The 17,792-nt window shown below is 57.6% G+C and overlaps 3 protein-coding genes across 5 annotated transcripts in view; all 3 read right to left on the reverse strand.

Annotated features, from left to right (window-relative positions):
- Positions 1–174: 174 nt before the first annotated feature.
- LOC121336710 (intestinal-type alkaline phosphatase-like) lies at positions 175–3,323 on the reverse strand. Its single transcript, XM_041406083.1, has 11 exons — positions 3,260–3,323; positions 2,606–2,722; positions 2,379–2,494; positions 1,984–2,158; positions 1,663–1,835; positions 1,440–1,574; positions 1,279–1,351; positions 1,063–1,195; positions 759–952; positions 528–638; positions 175–437 (listed from the first exon to the last, which is right to left on the reverse strand). The coding sequence occupies exons 1-11, from the start codon at positions 3,321–3,323 to the stop codon at positions 175–177; spliced, it is 1,554 nt and encodes a 517-aa protein (XP_041262017.1).
- Positions 3,324–4,051: 728 nt separating this feature from the next.
- LOC121336713 (intestinal-type alkaline phosphatase-like) lies at positions 4,052–6,770 on the reverse strand. Its single transcript, XM_041406084.1, has 10 exons — positions 6,593–6,770; positions 6,322–6,437; positions 6,072–6,246; positions 5,800–5,972; positions 5,593–5,727; positions 5,444–5,513; positions 5,194–5,332; positions 4,892–5,100; positions 4,627–4,749; positions 4,052–4,338 (listed from the first exon to the last, which is right to left on the reverse strand). Exons 1-10 carry the CDS (start codon positions 6,768–6,770, stop codon positions 4,052–4,054), a joined length of 1,605 nt encoding a protein of 534 aa, XP_041262018.1.
- Positions 6,771–8,673: 1,903 nt separating this feature from the next.
- DIS3L2 (DIS3 like 3'-5' exoribonuclease 2) overlaps positions 8,674–17,792 on the reverse strand; it is a 180,860-nt gene continuing 171,741 nt past the window's right edge. For all 3 annotated transcript variants that reach the window (XM_041405987.1, XM_041405988.1, XM_041405989.1), the window contains exons 17-22: positions 17,374–17,460; positions 13,278–13,425; positions 13,040–13,170; positions 12,702–12,806; positions 11,939–12,040; positions 8,674–9,211 (exon numbers count right to left, since the gene is read on the reverse strand). In XM_041405987.1, coding sequence (XP_041261921.1) covers positions 9,113–9,211; positions 11,939–12,040; positions 12,702–12,806; positions 13,040–13,170; positions 13,278–13,425; positions 17,374–17,460 — 672 coding nt within the window. In that variant the 3' untranslated portion in view covers positions 8,674–9,112. The remainder of the gene's footprint in view (positions 9,212–11,938; positions 12,041–12,701; positions 12,807–13,039; positions 13,171–13,277; positions 13,426–17,373; positions 17,461–17,792) is intronic.

Here is a 17,792-nt window from a genome sequence, read left to right on the forward strand (position 1 = left end):
CCAGCAGTCTCACACTGTGTGTTTATTTAACCCCCCACTGCCGTGGATTCGGTGTTCCCAGGGCTGCTGCATCCAGACCAGGGATGCTTCAGAAAGCTGCCTGCAGGTGCCACACCGTGGGGAGGGAGGGAGGGAAGGTGAGTCTGTCCCGTGGGGTGCCCTAGGGACAAGGGATCAGCGGAAGAGGGGCAGGAGGAGGGCAGGCAGGAGCAGGGCCAGGGGGGTGGCGTGGGTGCCAGGGCCAGAGTTCCGCTGGCGGCAGTCGGTGTAGGGCTCGATGCAGGCGGCGTAGGCCATGGCATGGGCTACATAGGTCTGCTCCTGCACCCCGTGGAAGAGGTGGGCCATGGGGCCCTTGGCCAGGATGGCCACGTCTTCACCGCCATGGGTCTCCGACTCCAGTGGCACAGCCGCCTGTGGCTGGTAATCAAACTGCACTGTAGGGTAGGGGAAAGAAGGAGGTGAAGGGAGGCAATGACACCCCCAGCCCCACCCCACCACCCAAGCCATGGTCTCTGTGTCCTCACTGGCTGTTTCTGGGTCCACATTGGGCCGGTCAGGGCCAGGGTATCCTGGCCCATTCCCGTAGAGGATTGAAGTGTAGTTCTTCCCGTCAGTGGTTTTCTTTTGGCCCAGAGCTGGAAAAGGAGCAATGGAAGAGGATGAGGAGGATCAGCCAAGGAACATCCATATCAACCCTCTGGCCACAGTCAGGGTGCCACAGGGCTAGCAGTACCCAGGACAGGGCAGAGCCCCACCAAAGATGGAGGAGCCACGCAGGGTGTAGCCCCCGAAGGAGAAGACGTGTGAGTGGTCAGCGGTGACGACGGTGAGGGTCTCAGCCTCGTCTGTCATGGTGCCAGCCCGCTCGATGGCCGTGTCGAACTCCACCGCCTCAGTCAGGGCCTTATGGGGTGAACCTTCATGGTGGCCACGGTCAATTCTGCCACCTGCAGATGGGCACCCACAGTGGGCTCGGGGCTGACAGCAGCATGCACACCTCCTACCCCCACCCTACAGCCCCCTGTCACTGGCCCCAGGAGCATGAGCCCCAACTTATCTTCCACAAAGAGGTAGAAGCCTTTGGGGTTCCTGCTCAGGATGGTGATGGCCGCCTCTGTCATCTCGGTGAGTGACGGGTCCAGGGTGGTGTTACGCACCAGGTTGTACTTCGTGTCCACGGGTTCAAAGAGACCTGAGAGGGAATGTGTTGGGGACAACATGAGTACCTGAATGTCCCAGCGCCTGTTGGGTCCTGGTACAGGGGTCATTTGTTACCCATCAAATAATTCACGTTGGGGTCGGCGGCAGCAGCCAGCATCTCTGTCCTGTTCCAGACATAGCGGGCACCCTGTGGGCAAATCCCCCAGGGGGTTAGTGGGTGCCTGGCCCTGTGCCAGGGGCAGTGGGCAGAGGCGCGTCCCTGATTTGTCACGCACCGGCCGTGCCACCAGCCACTTGTCGATGAGGTTTATCCCATCCTCACGTATCCCATTCTGCCTGCTGTCGGCGGGGTACTCAGGGTCCGGCGTCCCCACGGGGGTCATGTATTTCCGACCGCCACCCAGGATCACCTGGAGGGGATGGGGCGGATGAAGAGTTAGTGAGGGTGCCCTGAGAGGGGTCTGTCCCTGCTCTCCTCCTCCCGAGCGCGGCGCTCACGTTGATGTCGACGTTGTGGACCAGCTGCCAGGCGATGTCCTTGCAGCCCTGCAGCCGCGCCTCCTGGGGCATGCTGGAGTCCGCGTACCAGTCCCGGTTCACCACATGGGCATAGGTTCCCGCGGGCGACGCGTGCTGCACCCGCGTCGTGGTCACGACGCCCACCGCCTTCCCTGCCAAACCCCGCTCATCAGGCCCCACCAAGGGCAACGCAGCGTCCCCGCCACCAAGCTATGGGATGCTCATGGGGGTGAAGTCCCAGTGTCCCAGTGTGGCACCCCCAGAACCCACAGAGTCCCCCAGCCCTGCATCCCCCATTACCAGCTTTGCGGGCTCGCTTCATCACTGAGATCACCTCGTTGCCGGCCGTGGTGCTGCACTCTGAGTGGCGGGCGGCCGCGCTCACACCTATGGTCTTGTAGTTGCCCTTCACACCACAGAGATAGGCTGTGCCTGTCCCCGCGCTGTCAGGGACATGTCTGTCCACATTGTAGGTCTGCCAGGGATAGAAGGACTCAGGGCAGGGGTCTCCAGTGGGTTGTCCCCCCAGCAGCACCTACCACGCTCAATCATTCACCCATGAACACATGTGGGATGGGGAGCGACCCCATGCACAACATGTGTGCTGCCCTGCGCTGCCAGGGCTGCAGATATAGTGTAACCATGGCCCCATGCCCGGGATCACCATGGCCCCGTTCCAGCAGGCTGGAATTTACCTTAGACAGAGCCACATAAGGGAAAGCATCCAGGGCAAGAGGGGTCTCAGGCCCGAGCTTCCCCTTCTGTTGTGCCTTGAGGATGCGGGTGGCTGTGATGGTGGGGACCCCGAATCCTGGGCAGAGAGAGGATCCTGGTCACCCTCTGGACCAGGTACCCTGTACACATCCCACTCAGCAGAGTACTGGCATTGTCAGCCTGCTTGATGGGTGCCAGCTGGACTCACCATCTCCAAGGAAAATGATGAGGTTTTTGGCTTCATTTATCCTGGGCTGGATTTTGAAGGAGGCATCGATGGCTGCAGCTGCCTGCCTGTACCAGAAGGATGGATTCTCCTCCTCCGCTGGGACAGTGCAAACACCCATCAGTCCCAGATCACCAGTGCCTGCATCTCTGGGGCAGCCCTGAGGGGTACCCAGAGCCCAGGGGTACTTGTTCCCTGCACACTCCCATGCTGGAACCTCCTCTCACATGGAGCAGGTGGTTTGGGAGCTATTGGGGCTGGGGAGAGACCATGCAGACTTGCACTGACTGCCTGGCCCCAGGGCCCTGGGGCAGGGAACAAGGGGGGACAGCAAAACCAGACATGATGGGGAGTTATCTGGTGAGTGGGATAGAGCCAAATCCATGGCAGGGAGCGGTGACAGAGGATACAGGCGCTTCTCGCAGACCAGCCCCCAGCTCAGAAGCAAGCAAGAACCTGGGGGAATACTGGTTCAAAAGCCAGAGAAGGGCAGGGGTAACTAAGCCCTGTTAATTGTTGTTCAGCTGGGCAGCCCCAGCTCCCCTCCCCAGCCCTGGTGGCCAGCCAGGCTGACACCCTGCTTCCCTGGGCACCCACCGCAGCCAGCCAGGCACCCAGCCCCGTCCCTGTCCCCACCTGGAATGACAGCGGTGCTGAGCCCTGCGCAGAGGCAGAGGGTGAGGGATGCCAGGAGCTGCATGCTGAGGTCTGACAGGCCAACGCTGCTGGCACTGTCTGTAAATCCAGCAGATGTGGGAGGGACTTTGGACAGGGATCAGCCCTAGCAGGGTGTGTGGAGGTGTGTGTCACCACATCTCTGCTGAGAGCAAAGGCCGCGGCCCGGGCTGGTGTCACCTCTTTGGCACAACGCCCTGTGCCTGCTGGGCACAGATGGGCTTGGGGCACAGACAGATGCAGGAACAAGAGGAAGTGCAGTCCTGGCAGGAGCTCCTGCCTTGGCCATGGTGCTGTGGAGACAGGCAGGGCAAAGCCCTGTCCCAGGCTGGCATGGGAGCTCTGAGCATTGGATAACGGTGGGTATGGGGAGCACCTGGGGTCACCCGTGCACCGAGCACCTTGCTCTCTTCCCAGCCTTTCATGAGCAATAAATCCATGGATGTGGACTAAAACTCTGCTCCTATCTCAGCCCTTGATAGGAATGGACCAACCCTTGTGTACTGTGCTCCAACCAGGCACAGCTGGGGAGGACATTGCCTCCCCTCACCCGCATTTCCTCATCTCCTGCAGCCCAGTGCCTCCAGTGCCGGTCCCAGGGAGAACCAGGAGCCACAGCCAGCTGGGGAGGCAGGCACAGGGCACCTCAGGAGGTGACAGCCACTGTGAACCTTTGCAGGGCAGATAGAGACAAACAAGCTGTGTTTATTGCATGCCTTGGTCCTGCCCACAGAGGGACTCAGCCAGAGCCTCTCAGCCCCTCACAGTGAGGGCAGCCATGCAGAGGGCCAGGAGGACGAGCAGGGCCTGTGGGCAGCACCGTGTGCCATGGGAGGCCCTGCGGGCTGCCCTGCACCCAGGCTCTGTGGCGTAGGGCTCGAGGCAGGCAGCGTAGGCCATGGCGTGGGCGATGTAGTGCTGCTCCTGCACCCCGTGGAAGAGCTGGGCCATGGGGCCCTGGGCCAGCACCACCACGTCTTCCCCACTGTGAGTCTCTGTCTCCAGGGGCACAGCTGCCTGCTGTCTGTAGTCCTTGTCCTCTGCAGGAGGAGAGGAGAAATGAGGCCGGGGCCTGGCTCACTGACATGTCACAGGGCTGGGGGGACAGCTCCCATCACTCCTGCTTCAGCCTGATTTCTGCAGTGGGACGACTCCTGAGCCTCACAGTGGCACCAGGACGCTCTGTGACGCCACACAGTGTCCTGGTGCAGCCTGGACAGACTCATTGGTAATCTGTCCCCAGCCACCCTGTGTCTCCACCCAGTCCCTGCAGACTCATTGATAATCTGTCCCCAGCCTCCCCATGCTCTGCCACATCCCCAGCAGACCAGTACCTGCAGCAGGGAGGCTGGCAGCTGGCCGGGCCCCATCACGGATGCTGTAGCCAGGACCATTGCCATAGAGGATGCTGGTGTAGGCTCGCTTGTCCTTGGCTTTCTTGGGGGCCAACCCTGGCACAGGGAAAGACATTGTCACCCCCTGTCCCAGCTCGGTACCCCTCCCCAGCTCCCTGCCTGGGCAACCTCAGCCTCCCGTGGAAGCAACAGGGTGAGGTGGAAAGAGGGATGCTCATGGCCCCTCTCCAGGACCCACCAAAGATGGAGTTGCCACGTGGTGTGCTGCCCCCAAAAGTGAAGACATGGGAGTGATCGGCCGTCACCACGGTCAGGGTGTCAGCAGGGGAGGTGAGCTCTCCTGCCCGTGCCACCGCCCGGTCCAGCATCACGGCCTCCATCAGCGCCTGCTTGGCCCGGCCGCTGTGGTGGCCGTGGTCAATTCTGCCACCTGCACGGGGAATGTGGCTGTCACCCTCTCCCTGGTCCCCTTGGATGGCTACCTGCTCCCAGGACCTACATCCCACCTCAGCCCCAGCCACACTGCCCGCCTGGAGCTACTCATCTTCCACAAAGAGGAAGAAGCCATTGGGGTTCCTGCGCAGGATGCGGATGGCCTTTTCCGTCATCTCCACGATGGAGGGGTCTGTGGATGTGTTGCGGTTCAGCTCGTACTTCATGTCCTTGGGCTCGAAAAGACCTGGGGGAGGAGGGTGAAGGGTTCCATGCTGGGGCTGCTTTGTGCCCTGACGACACCTCCAGAAAGGAGAGGAGGAAGCATTGCCATTGGTGCAGGCAGTGATGCTCCTACCCATAAGGTGGCTCACGGAGTCATCTCTGACCGCATCCAGGCCCTTCTTGTCCCAGACATAGCGGGCACCCTGCCAGCGAGAGCACAGCCAGTGCCAATGACACACACCCTGTGCCCGGGGTTCCATTTTCTCTTCCCCCACACACTACCTGCTTGCCACTCAGCCACTCAGCAATCAAGTCCCGGCCGTCCTTCCTGGTGCCATTTTGATCCGGGTCCTCTGGATACTCGGGGTCCGGGGTCTGCTTGGGGGTCATGTACATCCTCCCGCCGCCCAGGATCACCTGCCGGGGAGCTCAGCAGACCCTCCCAGTGCTCCTGTGCCCCCTCCCTCCCGCTCCCGCTCCCCAGCTCACGTTGATGTCAGTGTTGTGCACCAGCTGGTAGGCGATGTCCTTGCAGCCGTCCCGCAGGGCCTCCTTGGGCATGTTGGCGTCAGCGTACCAGCCCCGGCTGGCCGAGTGCGCGTAGGCTGCCCCGGGGGACGCGTGCTGCACCCGCGTGGTCGTCACGATGCCCACAGACTTGCCTGCAGCGCGGGCAAGGGTTTACACGGAGTCCACCCAGCGCTGCACGGCACTGGATGGCCGTGCCCGGCTTTCCGACAGGGTTTCCTGCTGCCCCGTACCCGCCAGCCTGGCCCGGTGCAGGACAGAGTCCACCTCATTGCCAAAGGTGGTGTGGCATTTTCCATAGACGGCTGCCCCGCTCAGTCCCAGAGTCTTGGCGTTGGCCTTCACCCCACAGAGGTAGGCAGTGCCCGTGCCAGCGCTGTCGGGCACCTGCCGGTCGATGGTGTAGGTCTGGAAGCAAGACGGGTGCAGTGGGGTCTCAAGCAGGGGCAGCAGGAGTGTCCCCCCAAGCCCTGCCCCACTCACCTTGGCCAGGGCCATGTGGGGAAAGGTCTCCATGGCCAAGACGCTCTCCTCGCCTGAGCCACCTGCCAGCTGCCCCTTGTAGATCCGAGCTGCTGACATGGTGGACAGCCCCATGCCTGTGGCCATGTTCAAGTCACTGGGGGGCAGGACCAGGGACAGCCCTGCCCTGCCCAGGCACTACCTGAGGGCCTGCCCCAGCCCCTTCTTCTCCTCAGCCACATCCCCTGGCTGTTGGGGAGCTGCAGGGCCTGGCAGTGACCGGGGCACTCACCGTCACCCATGAAGAGGATGATGTTTTTGGCCCGCTGTGCTGCAGGCTGCAAGGCCAGGGCCAACTCCAGCCTCTTCCTGGCACCTTTATTCCAGTAGCCCGGGGTCTTCTCAGCATCTGGAGGTGAGAGCAAAGCTGGGAGCCTCCAGGTGCACCCCCAGGGGTCCAGCATGCCCATCTCTACCCGAGGTGAATGTAGCTGCTATAAGCCCCATCCCAGGAGATCAGCATGGTCTTTTGCAGATCAGCATTGCTCAGAAACTACCTGCAGAAGGGAAACTGAGGCACATCTTGGCAGGGAAATCCTTGTGCCTCTTGGCAGAGTGGAAGAGGAGCCTGAGGATCAGCCACAGAGAGTGTGCAATGGCTGGGTAACCATGGCTAGCTGTAGCTGTTGGGCCACTTTATCCAAAGTCAGGGATGGGGGTTGGGAGCAGCAGGGATGGGGTGGGGGCAGGGCCTGCTGTGGGGGGAAGTGAGACCAACCCATTCAGAGGTTGTGGTCTCAGAGCACCCTGAGGTGGCTGTGAGGGTTCCCGCTTGCTGGCATCCCAAGGGGAGGTGACATGGTCCCTGGAGATCCCCAAGGAAGTGACACCAGCCCCAGCATCCCCCACCAGAGGTTCTTACCCCACTGTCCAGCATGCTCCCTGTCACCAGAGGCTGCAGTGGCGAGCTCGGCGAGGAAGCAGAGGAGAAGGCAGGTTCCAGGGAAAAGAAGCTGCCCCATGCTGCCCACCCCGGCTCCCTCCTGGAATGCTGCCTTCGTCCAGGGTGAGGGGACAGCCCTTTATGGCTCTTCCCTGTCCCGTGAGACGATGGGCTGATAACATTCACGTACTATCTCCCAGCCCTCTCAGGGCCCTCCCAATGCCCTTGCCCCACCCTGGGGCCATCCCTGCCCCCCACCAGCAAGGCAGGACCTCCAGCCTGTCCCTGAGGACCAGGGCACCTCTGGGGCCCAGCTCCCATGGGGGTGGCTGCTGGTGGGACCCTGGGGAGTGGGAGGGAGAGTGCAGGGCAAAGGGCTGTTTTTGCAGATAGGCTGAGCTGGGCCAGGCTGGATTTGCCTGGTTTCTCCTGAGACAAACCCGAGGAGGGGGACACTGGCTGAGAAGAAGGGAGTGGACATATTGGCTTTGGTGTCAGTGTCCTCTGGTCCCCCCTCCCAGCAGTCACACACTGCCTATCAGCTCCTGGGACAGCTGGTGCCTGACACACTGCATGCCCTGGGGCAGCCCATGCCAGCACACTGCACAGCAGGGTACCTGCAGTGGGCAGGGAACAGCCCCCTGTCACCCACATCAGGTGACATCCACCCGTGATTCCACCAGGCCATTTGGGAGGACGCTGCATGAGCACAAGTCCTGGGAACTACAGCTGTCATTGATGGCTTCACCATCTCCCAGGAAGTGTGCTGTGTCCAGCCCTGATTCCCCATCCTGACCCAGGCAGTCGACGTTTGGCCAGCTCCTGGCTCCTGCAGATGGCTGATGTGCTGCTGCTGGCCATGGCTGTCACCGCTGATGGGGCAGAGTGACGCAGGGCTCCCTCCCTGCCTGGCACAATGGATCCATTCCTTCTTGCCAGATGTCAATCCCTTCACCAGCCACTGCCTGTGATGATGTGGAGGCTGCCAGAGCAGCCCCCAACACATTATCACAGTGTGGGTGGGGGACATGGGGACAGAGAGCAGGCAGAGGTGGCGGGAGATGGCAGAGGTCAGTTGGTCAGTGAGGCGCTGGATGCAAGGACATGGTGCCATAGGGTCCCTGAGCAGGGTTAGGCTGGAGGCCAAGGTGTGAGGGACTGGAGCAGACACACAGGGACTCCTGGTGAAGTCAGAGGCACTGAGGGAATACCTGCAGGATCAGGAGCTGGGAACACCTGCCCTCATCTCCCATCTCTTGGCCAAGCATATGTGAGGCTGGGACAGGCAGTGAGGCCAAATTCCATAATGCCTGGGAAGTGGCAGGCAGGGGAAGGCAGGAGGCTCCCCAGAGGTGAATTACTGCTGGGATCCCCCAGCTGGGGGAACATGGAGGGCACAAAATAAAACCTGCACGAGCTCCACACACAGCTGCTGACCGACTTTTATTACATGACACACAACCCTGCAAGAAACCCTCCTGCATGGCCCCATGGCTGCATCCCACTGCATCCAAATCCCACTTGGGATGGTGGAGCCAGCCCCTCTCTGTTCCTGGGGCCACATATCCCCTCTCTCAGCCCTACCACGGGCACTGAAGCTGCAGATAGACACCACTGCCTTAAAAAAAACATTAAGAAAGCATCATGCTAAAAATACCCAAGAGTAGAAATGTTCTGCCTGGGGCAGGCTCAAGCCCTGAGCCCTGCTCCCAGGCGGAGTTAAAATCCAAACCAGAAATAAAACCACAATGGTTTTAAAACTCAAAACCCCAAAGTCCTTGTGGGTCCCTTCTGTCTCCAGCAGGTGCTGGAGCAGGGCCTGGGAGATGAGGGAGCATCAGCAGTGGGGAGCACACACAGCCAGGGCTCTCACTTGTCCAAGCTTGGCCTCTTGAGCAGGGCACTGTACTTGAGGGGGCCACCATCTGCTGTCAGCACCACCTCTACCAGCGTGAAAATGGTGATCACCTTCATCAGGGGAGAGAAAGAGAGAAAAGAGGGTTTTCAGGCAACTTGGAATCACACCAAGATTTGCTCAAAGCCGTGTTGGCTTTTGCTGCCTCCATCAGTGCACCCATGAGGAACCAAGGAATAGGGCAGGGTGGATTCAGACAGCTCTGCTGGGGTCCAGCGTGCTCCTAGGGCTGGAGGCAGCATCCTCAAGGGCAACACCACGAACTCTGACACCAACCAGGGCACCCAAACCAACATGAATGAGCCTCCCAAAACATCCTCACTTACTGGGGTAAGTGATCAGGCCCCACTCTTGCTGTCCACACAGTCTGGGAAGAATTGTGGGCATTTGTGCCTTGTCTTTGGGTCCCAATCTCCCCTCAAGGCCACCCGTGCCTGCCCTCTCCAGCCGCAGAACCACGTCATCCCTTAATGGAGCTTGGCCAAGAGCCAAGGCTGAGCTGTGGTGAGAAGGGTTTTCCACATGATGCTGAGCATTTCATCAGCATCCCACAAGGAGGGAACACCCTGCCTGTGCTCCCACAGTGAGAGGAGACCCAGGAAGGGGGCACAACAGATAGGAGAGATGCAAGGGAATGAAGACCCCAGAAAATTAATCACTCCTGCTCAGGAACTGCGCTGCTGCTGCCATCTCCCTGCTCCTCTGACCCCAGCTCTTCCTGGGATTGTATGGATTAGAAGTGGGAAGTATTGATCTGGTCTGTCCTTGAGGCACAGGCTGGCTGGGACATTGGGAAGGGCTGTCCTGGGGTCATGCACAGGCATTTGGGGACTTTCCTTGCTGGAGCCTGTCCCCAAGCCCTGTGCTGCAGCAGGGCTCACTGGGGCCAGGTGCTCAGGGCTGGCCCCACGAGAAGCAGGCTCGGAGCTACCAGCGTAACCTTGTCCAACCCTTCCCAGCTCATCCAGCACAAACTGCTCCAGATTAATCATTCAGAACAGGAAAATCTCATTGAGACTTAAATGTACCAAAGTGGCCAGTGAGGAGCAACCTGCAGGAAAATCCAATCACAAGTGGCTGCCAGAGAGCTGTGGGCTACTGAGCATCAGCCCCTCCCTGCCCCAGCTAGCTGCAGTGCAGGGGTGGTGTTCAGGGGAAAGCCCCCACATATGGGGGAGTTAAAGGGGGAGTATCAGGATCCTCCCTTGCAATCCTGCCTTATCCCTTTGCTGAACTGTGGAACAGCACAATTTGACATCAAATCCTCTGAGTCTTAGATCCACTTCTTACTCCACCCCTGAGTGATGTCCATGGAGGTCATCTGGAGATCAGAGAGAAACGGGGGCAACATCTGCCCTCTGTGGCAGGGCCAAACAGCCCAGACCCCAGCACACTTTCTCACTAACATCCTTCCCTGAAGCTCCCACTGCCTGGCCAGGCTCAGCTCAACCAGGAAGAGTTTTAGAGACCAAGGGCCAGCTGGGGTGCTTGGTGCTATGGGGTGTCCAGGTGACATCTACCAGAGTTCAGCATGACTCACAGGAATCTGGCTCATCCCAGGGCTGCAGATTTATAAACTCAGGGATGTGCTGGCTTGGAGGATAGCTCAGAGCCTGATCCTATGGGAGAGCTCCAGTGTTTTCTTAGGAGGTGTGGAAGGTTTGTGGAGGAGTTTCCTCTACCAACTGTTTGCTTAACCAAAATGGGCCCTGCTCATGCTGGGGCATCATTTTTCATCAGTTCCCTGCTAGGGTGTAAGTGATCCCTGCTCCTGTAGGAAAGGGGGAACTGAGGCCACTCCAGGCTGCATCCACAGGGCTTCTCTGAGCCAAGCTGAGAGAGGAAAGCTCAACTTCAAAGGGAGGGAGGCCTGCAGAAACGTTTGCAGAGCCAGATCCAGCTCTGATCACAACATCCACCCTGGGAAGAGAAGGACTCTCCAGCACATGCATCATCCCAGCTGGGAGGGTCAGCCCACTCTGTGTCAGGAAACCTGAGTGGGCAAGGATGGGATGTGCTGCGCTTGGATGGAATTGGGGCTCAAGTGCAGAGCCCCTGGAGTGGTGCAGGGAGAGGCTGGGATTCAGCCCTTCAGGCAGAGATTGCAGCAGTCAACACAGCTGGGGTTTTACAGCCATGCCAGACAAAAGCTGGCAAAGAAGCACCACTTAATCAAGCCAGACAAATGTGATTGCTCCCTTTGATTGAGTTACCAAGTTAATAGATGACAGGGACACAAGAGAGAGATTTCTAGATGCTGTTAAGCCATTTGAGACTGCATCTCAGGAAGTCTGATTTCAAAAATTTCTCCTAATTGAGGCTCAACCCTGTCACAGGAATGGAAACCCCAAGAAAAAGCCATGTCAGGGGCAAAGAGTGCCAGGATCGGGGGAAGGGTCTAGACAAGAGCTGCCTTAAGCCTGATCTTACTTAACATCTTAATGATGATCTGGAAGGAGGAAGTAAACATCATGTTAATTCAATTCCTGGAAAAACCTGAATTGGGAGGCAGGGCACACAGCAGGCAGGGCAGAGACTGAAGGCTGTGGAGGGGTCAGATTGTGAGGGCAGTGATGGGACTGGACTGGGTAGCAGAGGAGGCTGAAGTTGAAGCTGGGCTCACTGGGAAAGGGACACAGATAGCAGGACCTGACACCCTGCGAGGCAAGTCCTGCCTCCCAGACCTGCCCCTGCAGGCATCACAGGATCCACATGTTGCCCACAGCCTCCATGCCAGCCCCATGGTGTTGTGAGCCCGTCCCATGCTGCGGAGGTCTTACCTGGGGCACAGATTCCTCCTCCAGCTCCTCTGGTTCCCACAGGAGTGTCAGCTCTGGCTTCTTCCCTGCCTTCTGGAAGCGGAAGTCCACCAAGGGCAGCGCCTGCAGGCAGGGAGAGTGTTGGGAACATGCCCCCCCAGCTCTCCTCCACCTGGCCCGGGGCTGAGGCTGAGGCTGCTTCTGCCCAGCACGCTGCCTCTGCAGCTCTTCAACAACTGGGATGCAGCAGCCCCTGAGCCTGAGCCTTGCACGTAAATCAGGGGCTGCTGCCATACACCACCAGCCCATATATCACACTCTATGTCCTGTTTAAAGATGTCATTGCCAGACATATAACCAGGTTATTAAGAGAGGATTCTGTCACCAAGTGCAGGTGTTGGCCCACAGCGCTGCTGTCACAGCCCCAGATACACCATCTGATTAAACAGAATGAAAACCAGCCTCGCTCCCTGTCCTCGCTTCAAATCCACGCTTATCTCTGCCCCCCTGAATCTGGCTTTATTCCTTTGTACCCAGCATGTCACAGGGAGAAGCTGGTCCCCAGAGACTGGGCTGATCCAGACCCCCCAGTCCCTGCCTGGGCTGAGGGATGGAGGGCAAACTCCAGGAAGGTTCCCTCCCCTCTGGCTGGCCCAGCTTGGGCACAGCTCTGCCTGTTGCAGGACTGGCACAAAAGGGCATCAGGACAGCCACTGCCTGCAGTGATGCCAGGCTGCTGTGGCAAGGCAGTGTTGGCACTGTCTCACACTGGTGAGGTACTTACATTGCAGTAGATGCGCTTCTGGACTCCAAACTTCAGCACCAGGACATCAAAGGCCTTGCTCAGGACACCCATTACCATGGCTTCTGACTCCAGAGGACCACATTCCTGTCAAGAGACAGGGCTGTCACTACACAGCAGATCTCATTCAGCAATCCCCAAGGGGAAACAGGTCTCCAGGTCCTGGAATCCAGCAGTGGTGGTTGCTGAGTGTGTCCTCTCACTGTTTACCTTTCCTAAAGCCAAGTGGGCAGACACAGCTCCCTGCACAGATGCATGTAGGCTGGGCCTTCACAGGAAAATGCAGAGATGCCATGGGAGAAAATACCCTTGGGTCTTACCCTGACAAAGACAGAGAAGAAGAGGTCAGCACTGAGCTCCTGCACCCTCTTGGAAGCCATCTTCCGGTCATTGCAGTGATCTGCCTGTTTCTGGATGGCCTCTTTCTCCATTTTGATGGGGGATCTGGCACCTGCAAAGGGGACAAGTGACAATAACATGCCCATGCTCCCTCCTGCTAGAGAGCCAGGCCGTGGCCCTGTCCCCGGGGCCCAGCCCATGCAGGTGAGCAGCACCCACCGAGCGAGGCGGAGAGCAGGCGGTGCACCACGATGTCGGCGTAGCGGCGGATGGGCGAGGTGAAGTGAGTGTAGAAGGGCACGTTCAGGGCGTAGTGGTGAAAGAGCGTCTCGTCATCCAGGACGCCGGTGCAGAAGTAGAGAGCCATCTGAAAGGGGGAGAAACCAGGGAAGGGTGTGAGCAAGGGTGGTGCCGTGAGGCTGGAGGGGTCTGGCTCTGCAAGACACAGCAGCCAATGGCCCTTCTGAACACCTCCTGTCTGCTGGTGCTCCTTCACCTGCTGCTCAGTTTGGGCTGCACAGGCACTGCAGAAACTGAGCACAGAATAAAAGGGGCAAAGCCACTGTCAGGAGCTGCTGGCTGCCAGCTGTCCCTGCCTGGCCCCAAGGACTGCATCAACTTTCACATCATCCATGGGTCTAAGCAGCTCCCTGCTTCTGCTCAGGCCCCGGGGCTCATTTGCCTTCCTCTCATCTTCCAGGGGAGAGCCCAGTTTGTTCTGTGCCTACATCAGATGCTCTTTGGTTCTGGGTCTGGCTGCAGGCTTTACACACCCACTGTGCATGCCTGGAGAACACTGGGGGCAGGTATGAGTGGCTTCCAAGCAGGAGAGACAGCCCTGCTGTTATCCCTGCTGCTCCATCCCACCATGACAGCTGGGGAGCTGAGCGGCTGAACCGCCCATCCAAACCAACACCAGGACAACAGCAGCACCCCTGCTCAGCAGCCTCTTCAGCAGGAACCGCTCCTGTGTCACCCCGTTACCCCACAGGTTACAGCTTTTATTTTTACATCTGTGAAACACCAGCTCTTGGGGCTGGGAAAACACTGGGGGCTGGGCCCAGGCGGGGAGGGGAGGCTCTGCAGGTCAGGGGGGTGGCGGCGGGGTCACAGCACAGTGGCGATTGAATGAACCCATTTAAAAATAAGAGCAAGTGATTTAAAAAAAACAGGAGTAGCCAGCTCTGATTACAGAGCTGTCCTGGGATCCTTGGTTTGGGCAGCTGTATCCTCCACTCTCCAGGCCAGTGGCGCAGCCAGCTCCTGCTGAGCAGCAACGCACTGATCCGGGCAAGTAAATAGAGCAGGTTAAAAAAAGCAGCATCAGTCCCAGCCTTATAATGAGACCCAAGAGCTGGGATAGGAGCTGTGGTGGCTGCCAATTTCCACAACCCAGAATTAAATTGTTTCTGATGGACTCCACGAAGTACGGTCTTCACTCAATTAGCTCAGCTCCCACAGAATGAAGCTGGGCAGGGAGACACACTGAGCTCCAGAGCCTGCAGTGGGGGGGAGGAGTGCCCTTGTGCTGACAGACAGCACAGAATCACAGGGAGCTTCCAGGCACTTCTGCCAGGCTTCTGAGCAGAAGGCAGGAAAGTCCCTACAAAGCAAGGCAGGCAAAAAGCAGAGCACCAGTCAAAATCCCTGCTTTGAGAAAGACACTGGGAAGGGTCTATCCCTGCCCTATGCCCAGCAGTGTTTCAAATTATACCCCACCTTGTTTGAAGTTAGAAAAGATGCTGAAGGTCTTGTGCTGCTTGCTGTTGTCTGGGGCACTTTGTCTTGATTAATATACTGGCCACTGTGGGGTCCAGCACCATTTTGGACACCCTTCTGGCAGCCCACGACCCTCATTTATATTTGCAGCAGCTTGAGTATCCCAGCAAAAATACTCCCCTGGGCCATGGTAGGGCTGCAGCTTGCAGGGAGCCCAGTCCATTGTGTATCTGACACCCATCCTCACCACTGTGACAGCACAACCCAGTGACATCACCCTGGCATGAAGCAGATGTTTTCTCATTAACAGATTTGACTCACAAGAGGTCTCAAATCCCCAGAGTTTGCTGCAATCCCCGGAGAACTACAAGGAGCCTGGAAATAAATCAGCCCAGCCAAGCAGGGGCAGCTTTGCTTTCACGGACAGATTGAATCCCCGAGTGACTGAGCCCCTGAAAAATCGTGTGTCGCTGCTCCTTCATCTGTTACAAGGCTCCTGGCATGCCAATCCAGGCATTCCCTCAGGCACACACATTACCAGTTGCTTCCCATCTCCCTTCTCTTCCAAGAGGCTGATGTCTTGACCACCAGCACGCAGTGAAGAGGGAAGACATAGGCTTGGCAGGACCAGGGGTTAAACCTGTGGACAGGTTGTTTAGGCTGATTTAGCTGCAGCCTTGTCCCTGAAGCATCAGCTTTATCACTGGGAGCTGTGACATGTGCAGGGACACAGGTGACTTCTCAGTGCCCCGACCAGACGGTCTCGCTGCACCATCTGTCACAGCAATGGCCCAGCCCTCACTGGCCGCTTGGGCCCCTCAGAGCCTGTGCTCTGCAGCTGCCAACACTCAAATCTGTCCTCTCCCCCATGAGGGACCATGACATCCAGCAGGATGGGGCTGGTTCTTCCATCTGCTCTCATGATGGTGGCAGACAGCAAAAAATTACTCCTCTCAGGGAAAGCTCTTTCCTCCTGGAAGCTGTTTGCCCCTTTCAAGTGTTTTGCCTGTAATGGGAGTGTGCCATGCAGCAGGTTTGCCACGTATGGGTGGACTGCACAGCACACCTGAACACACAGGCACCTTTGTCTTCTGATGATGGAATGAGACTAATTCCTGCCAAAATCATGTCTTGTGGAATATCTCCTTTGAAAGTGCCTCTTTCTCTGTCTGATATCTAATCTGTACAAGACTTCATCTTCAAAACCTTGACAGCTCTTTCATCTAATGAAATCTAACATATTCACAAGGCTAAATCTTAATGAGACCCACTGTGTGGTATCTGAAAGCACTCCCACCACTTCTCCAACCACAGTCTCAGGACACCACAACAGCAAGATCTCAGCAAGTCCATGGGTCCCCAAAAGCCCATCTCCCCCTTAGTGCCACTGCAGAACTTTCTCCTTCCTTATCCATCCTGCCCAACAGCCAGGCTTGCTCCATGTGCTGCTATTGGCAAAGCCCAGCCTTGTGCCACAGACAGCAGGGCCAGAGAGGGACTCAAATGAACTCATGTGACCAATGCACCTTCCACCAGAAAAGGAGGATGTGACAGAAGGGACCAGGGTAACCCAAAGCAGGATACGGGGTCTGGGACAACACATCCAGCTCCAGAGGACACTCCCTGCTCTTTACAAAGCCGCCCTCCTGAGCTGGACACACACGAGAGGGTGATTTACTAAATGGCCTCATACCCCAGCCCCAGTTGCAAACAAGCACTAAGTCCCAGAAACACAGCAGGACTTCAGGCAACTGCTAATGAGTAAATGAAGCAAATAAGCTAATTACCAGAGTGACAGTCAAATGAGTGATGTTGGGAAGATGATTCATTCCTGCAGTGATAAGCAGGCCACAGCAGAGAGATCATTTCAGGAACGTGCCCCCTCTCCCCACGAGGTAGGACTTTCCTCAGAAGAGGTTGTGCCGTGCCCAGATGCAAATGCAGCTGATGCCTCACAAAAACTTTTTATGATGGTGATAAACACCCAAGTAACTGTCCTGAGCTACAGATGCACCAAACATGACAACTGGTGTGAGCAGCACAAGCCTCCATTGCAGAGACTGTCAAAGAAAGCCACGTGGGCTGGAGGGAGAATGAAGGGTTTCCAGAACTTTCCTTCTTCCAAGAGCAGGTACTAGACTTATGGCCAGCTGCACACCCCTACTCTTAATTCCTTCTTTGGACCAGTTGGGATATCATGATGTGAAGAAATGGCACCAACATGAACCATGGAGCCCACCACCAGCTGTTCACAGGGCTGGGTCCTCGTGAGTCTGCTAACAGCCCTCATGCAACTTCAAGGGTGAAATATCCCAACCAGTAATTACAGGGACACTGTGGGCAGTGAGGAAAGACTCAGCCTGACCTTGCCATCCAGTGAAGCTTTGTTGCTCAAGGGATACTCCCACTGCCAGCAGCACAGGGCTGGAGGCACTGGAGGAAGCTGCTGGCAGCCCTGGAACACCACATTCAGTATTCATTCACTCCCTCTGTGTGCAACAACCAGACCGGTAATGCAGAAGGGGTGAGGATTGAAGATAGAGCCACAGCAGAAAGCTACAAGCAGACATGCCTGACAGCACAGCATTGTTCTCACCTGCATGGGCCTGGAGAACATGTAGGTCAGCACTTCTTTCCTTGCTCTGGAATATTTGTCGGCACCAAATGTTTCACTTAAGCTTTTCTGGAGGAGAAAAGAGAGAACACTCAGTGTTGGCATGGTCAGGTGGTAAAGGGACCCAGACAGACCTTACTGGTGCTAACACCAGTAACTGGTGCTAGCAGCCTGTCAAAGCCAAATTCTGCTTTTTCCTGAAAACCCCCTTGTAAGCCAAAGGGTGCACATGAAATTGTGGTCCCCAGTAGGACTGCATACACAGTCCTGAGCACTGGCTCTCTTCCTGGGGTCAGTGGCAGGGAGCACCAGGGCATGGGGACTGCTGGCTCTGCTCCCAATGTGACAGAGAGGCTGTAAACCCTCCCCTGACCCGTGCCTGGCTCCCATCCAGCTCCTGA

This window comes from Onychostruthus taczanowskii, unplaced genomic scaffold (genome assembly GCF_017590055.1).
Source record: "Onychostruthus taczanowskii isolate IOZ18803 unplaced genomic scaffold, ASM1759005v1 scaffold24, whole genome shotgun sequence".
In the NCBI taxonomy this organism is placed as follows: Eukaryota; Metazoa; Chordata; class Aves; order Passeriformes; family Passeridae; genus Onychostruthus; species Onychostruthus taczanowskii.

Coding starts and splice junctions, on each gene's coding strand:
- LOC121336710 (XM_041406083.1), bottom strand. CDS start 3,323: ATGCAGCTCCTGGCATCCCTCACCCTCTGCCTCTGCGCAGGGCTCAGC. Junction 2,495..2,605: donor CATCATTTTCCTTGGAGATG/GTGAGTCCAGCT, acceptor CTCTCTGCCCAG/GATTCGGGGTCCCCACCATC. Junction 1,352..1,439: donor AGTGGCTGGTGGCACGGCCG/GTGCGTGACAAA, acceptor ATTTGCCCACAG/GGTGCCCGCTATGTCTGGAA.
- LOC121336713 (XM_041406084.1), bottom strand. CDS start 6,770: ATGGGCATGCTGGACCCCTGGGGGTGCACCTGGAGGCTCCCAGCTTTG. Junction 6,247..6,321: donor CCCACATGGCCCTGGCCAAG/GTGAGTGGGGCA, acceptor TCTTGCTTCCAG/ACCTACACCATCGACCGGCA. Junction 5,514..5,592: donor AGTGGCTGAGTGGCAAGCAG/GTAGTGTGTGGG, acceptor TCTCGCTGGCAG/GGTGCCCGCTATGTCTGGGA.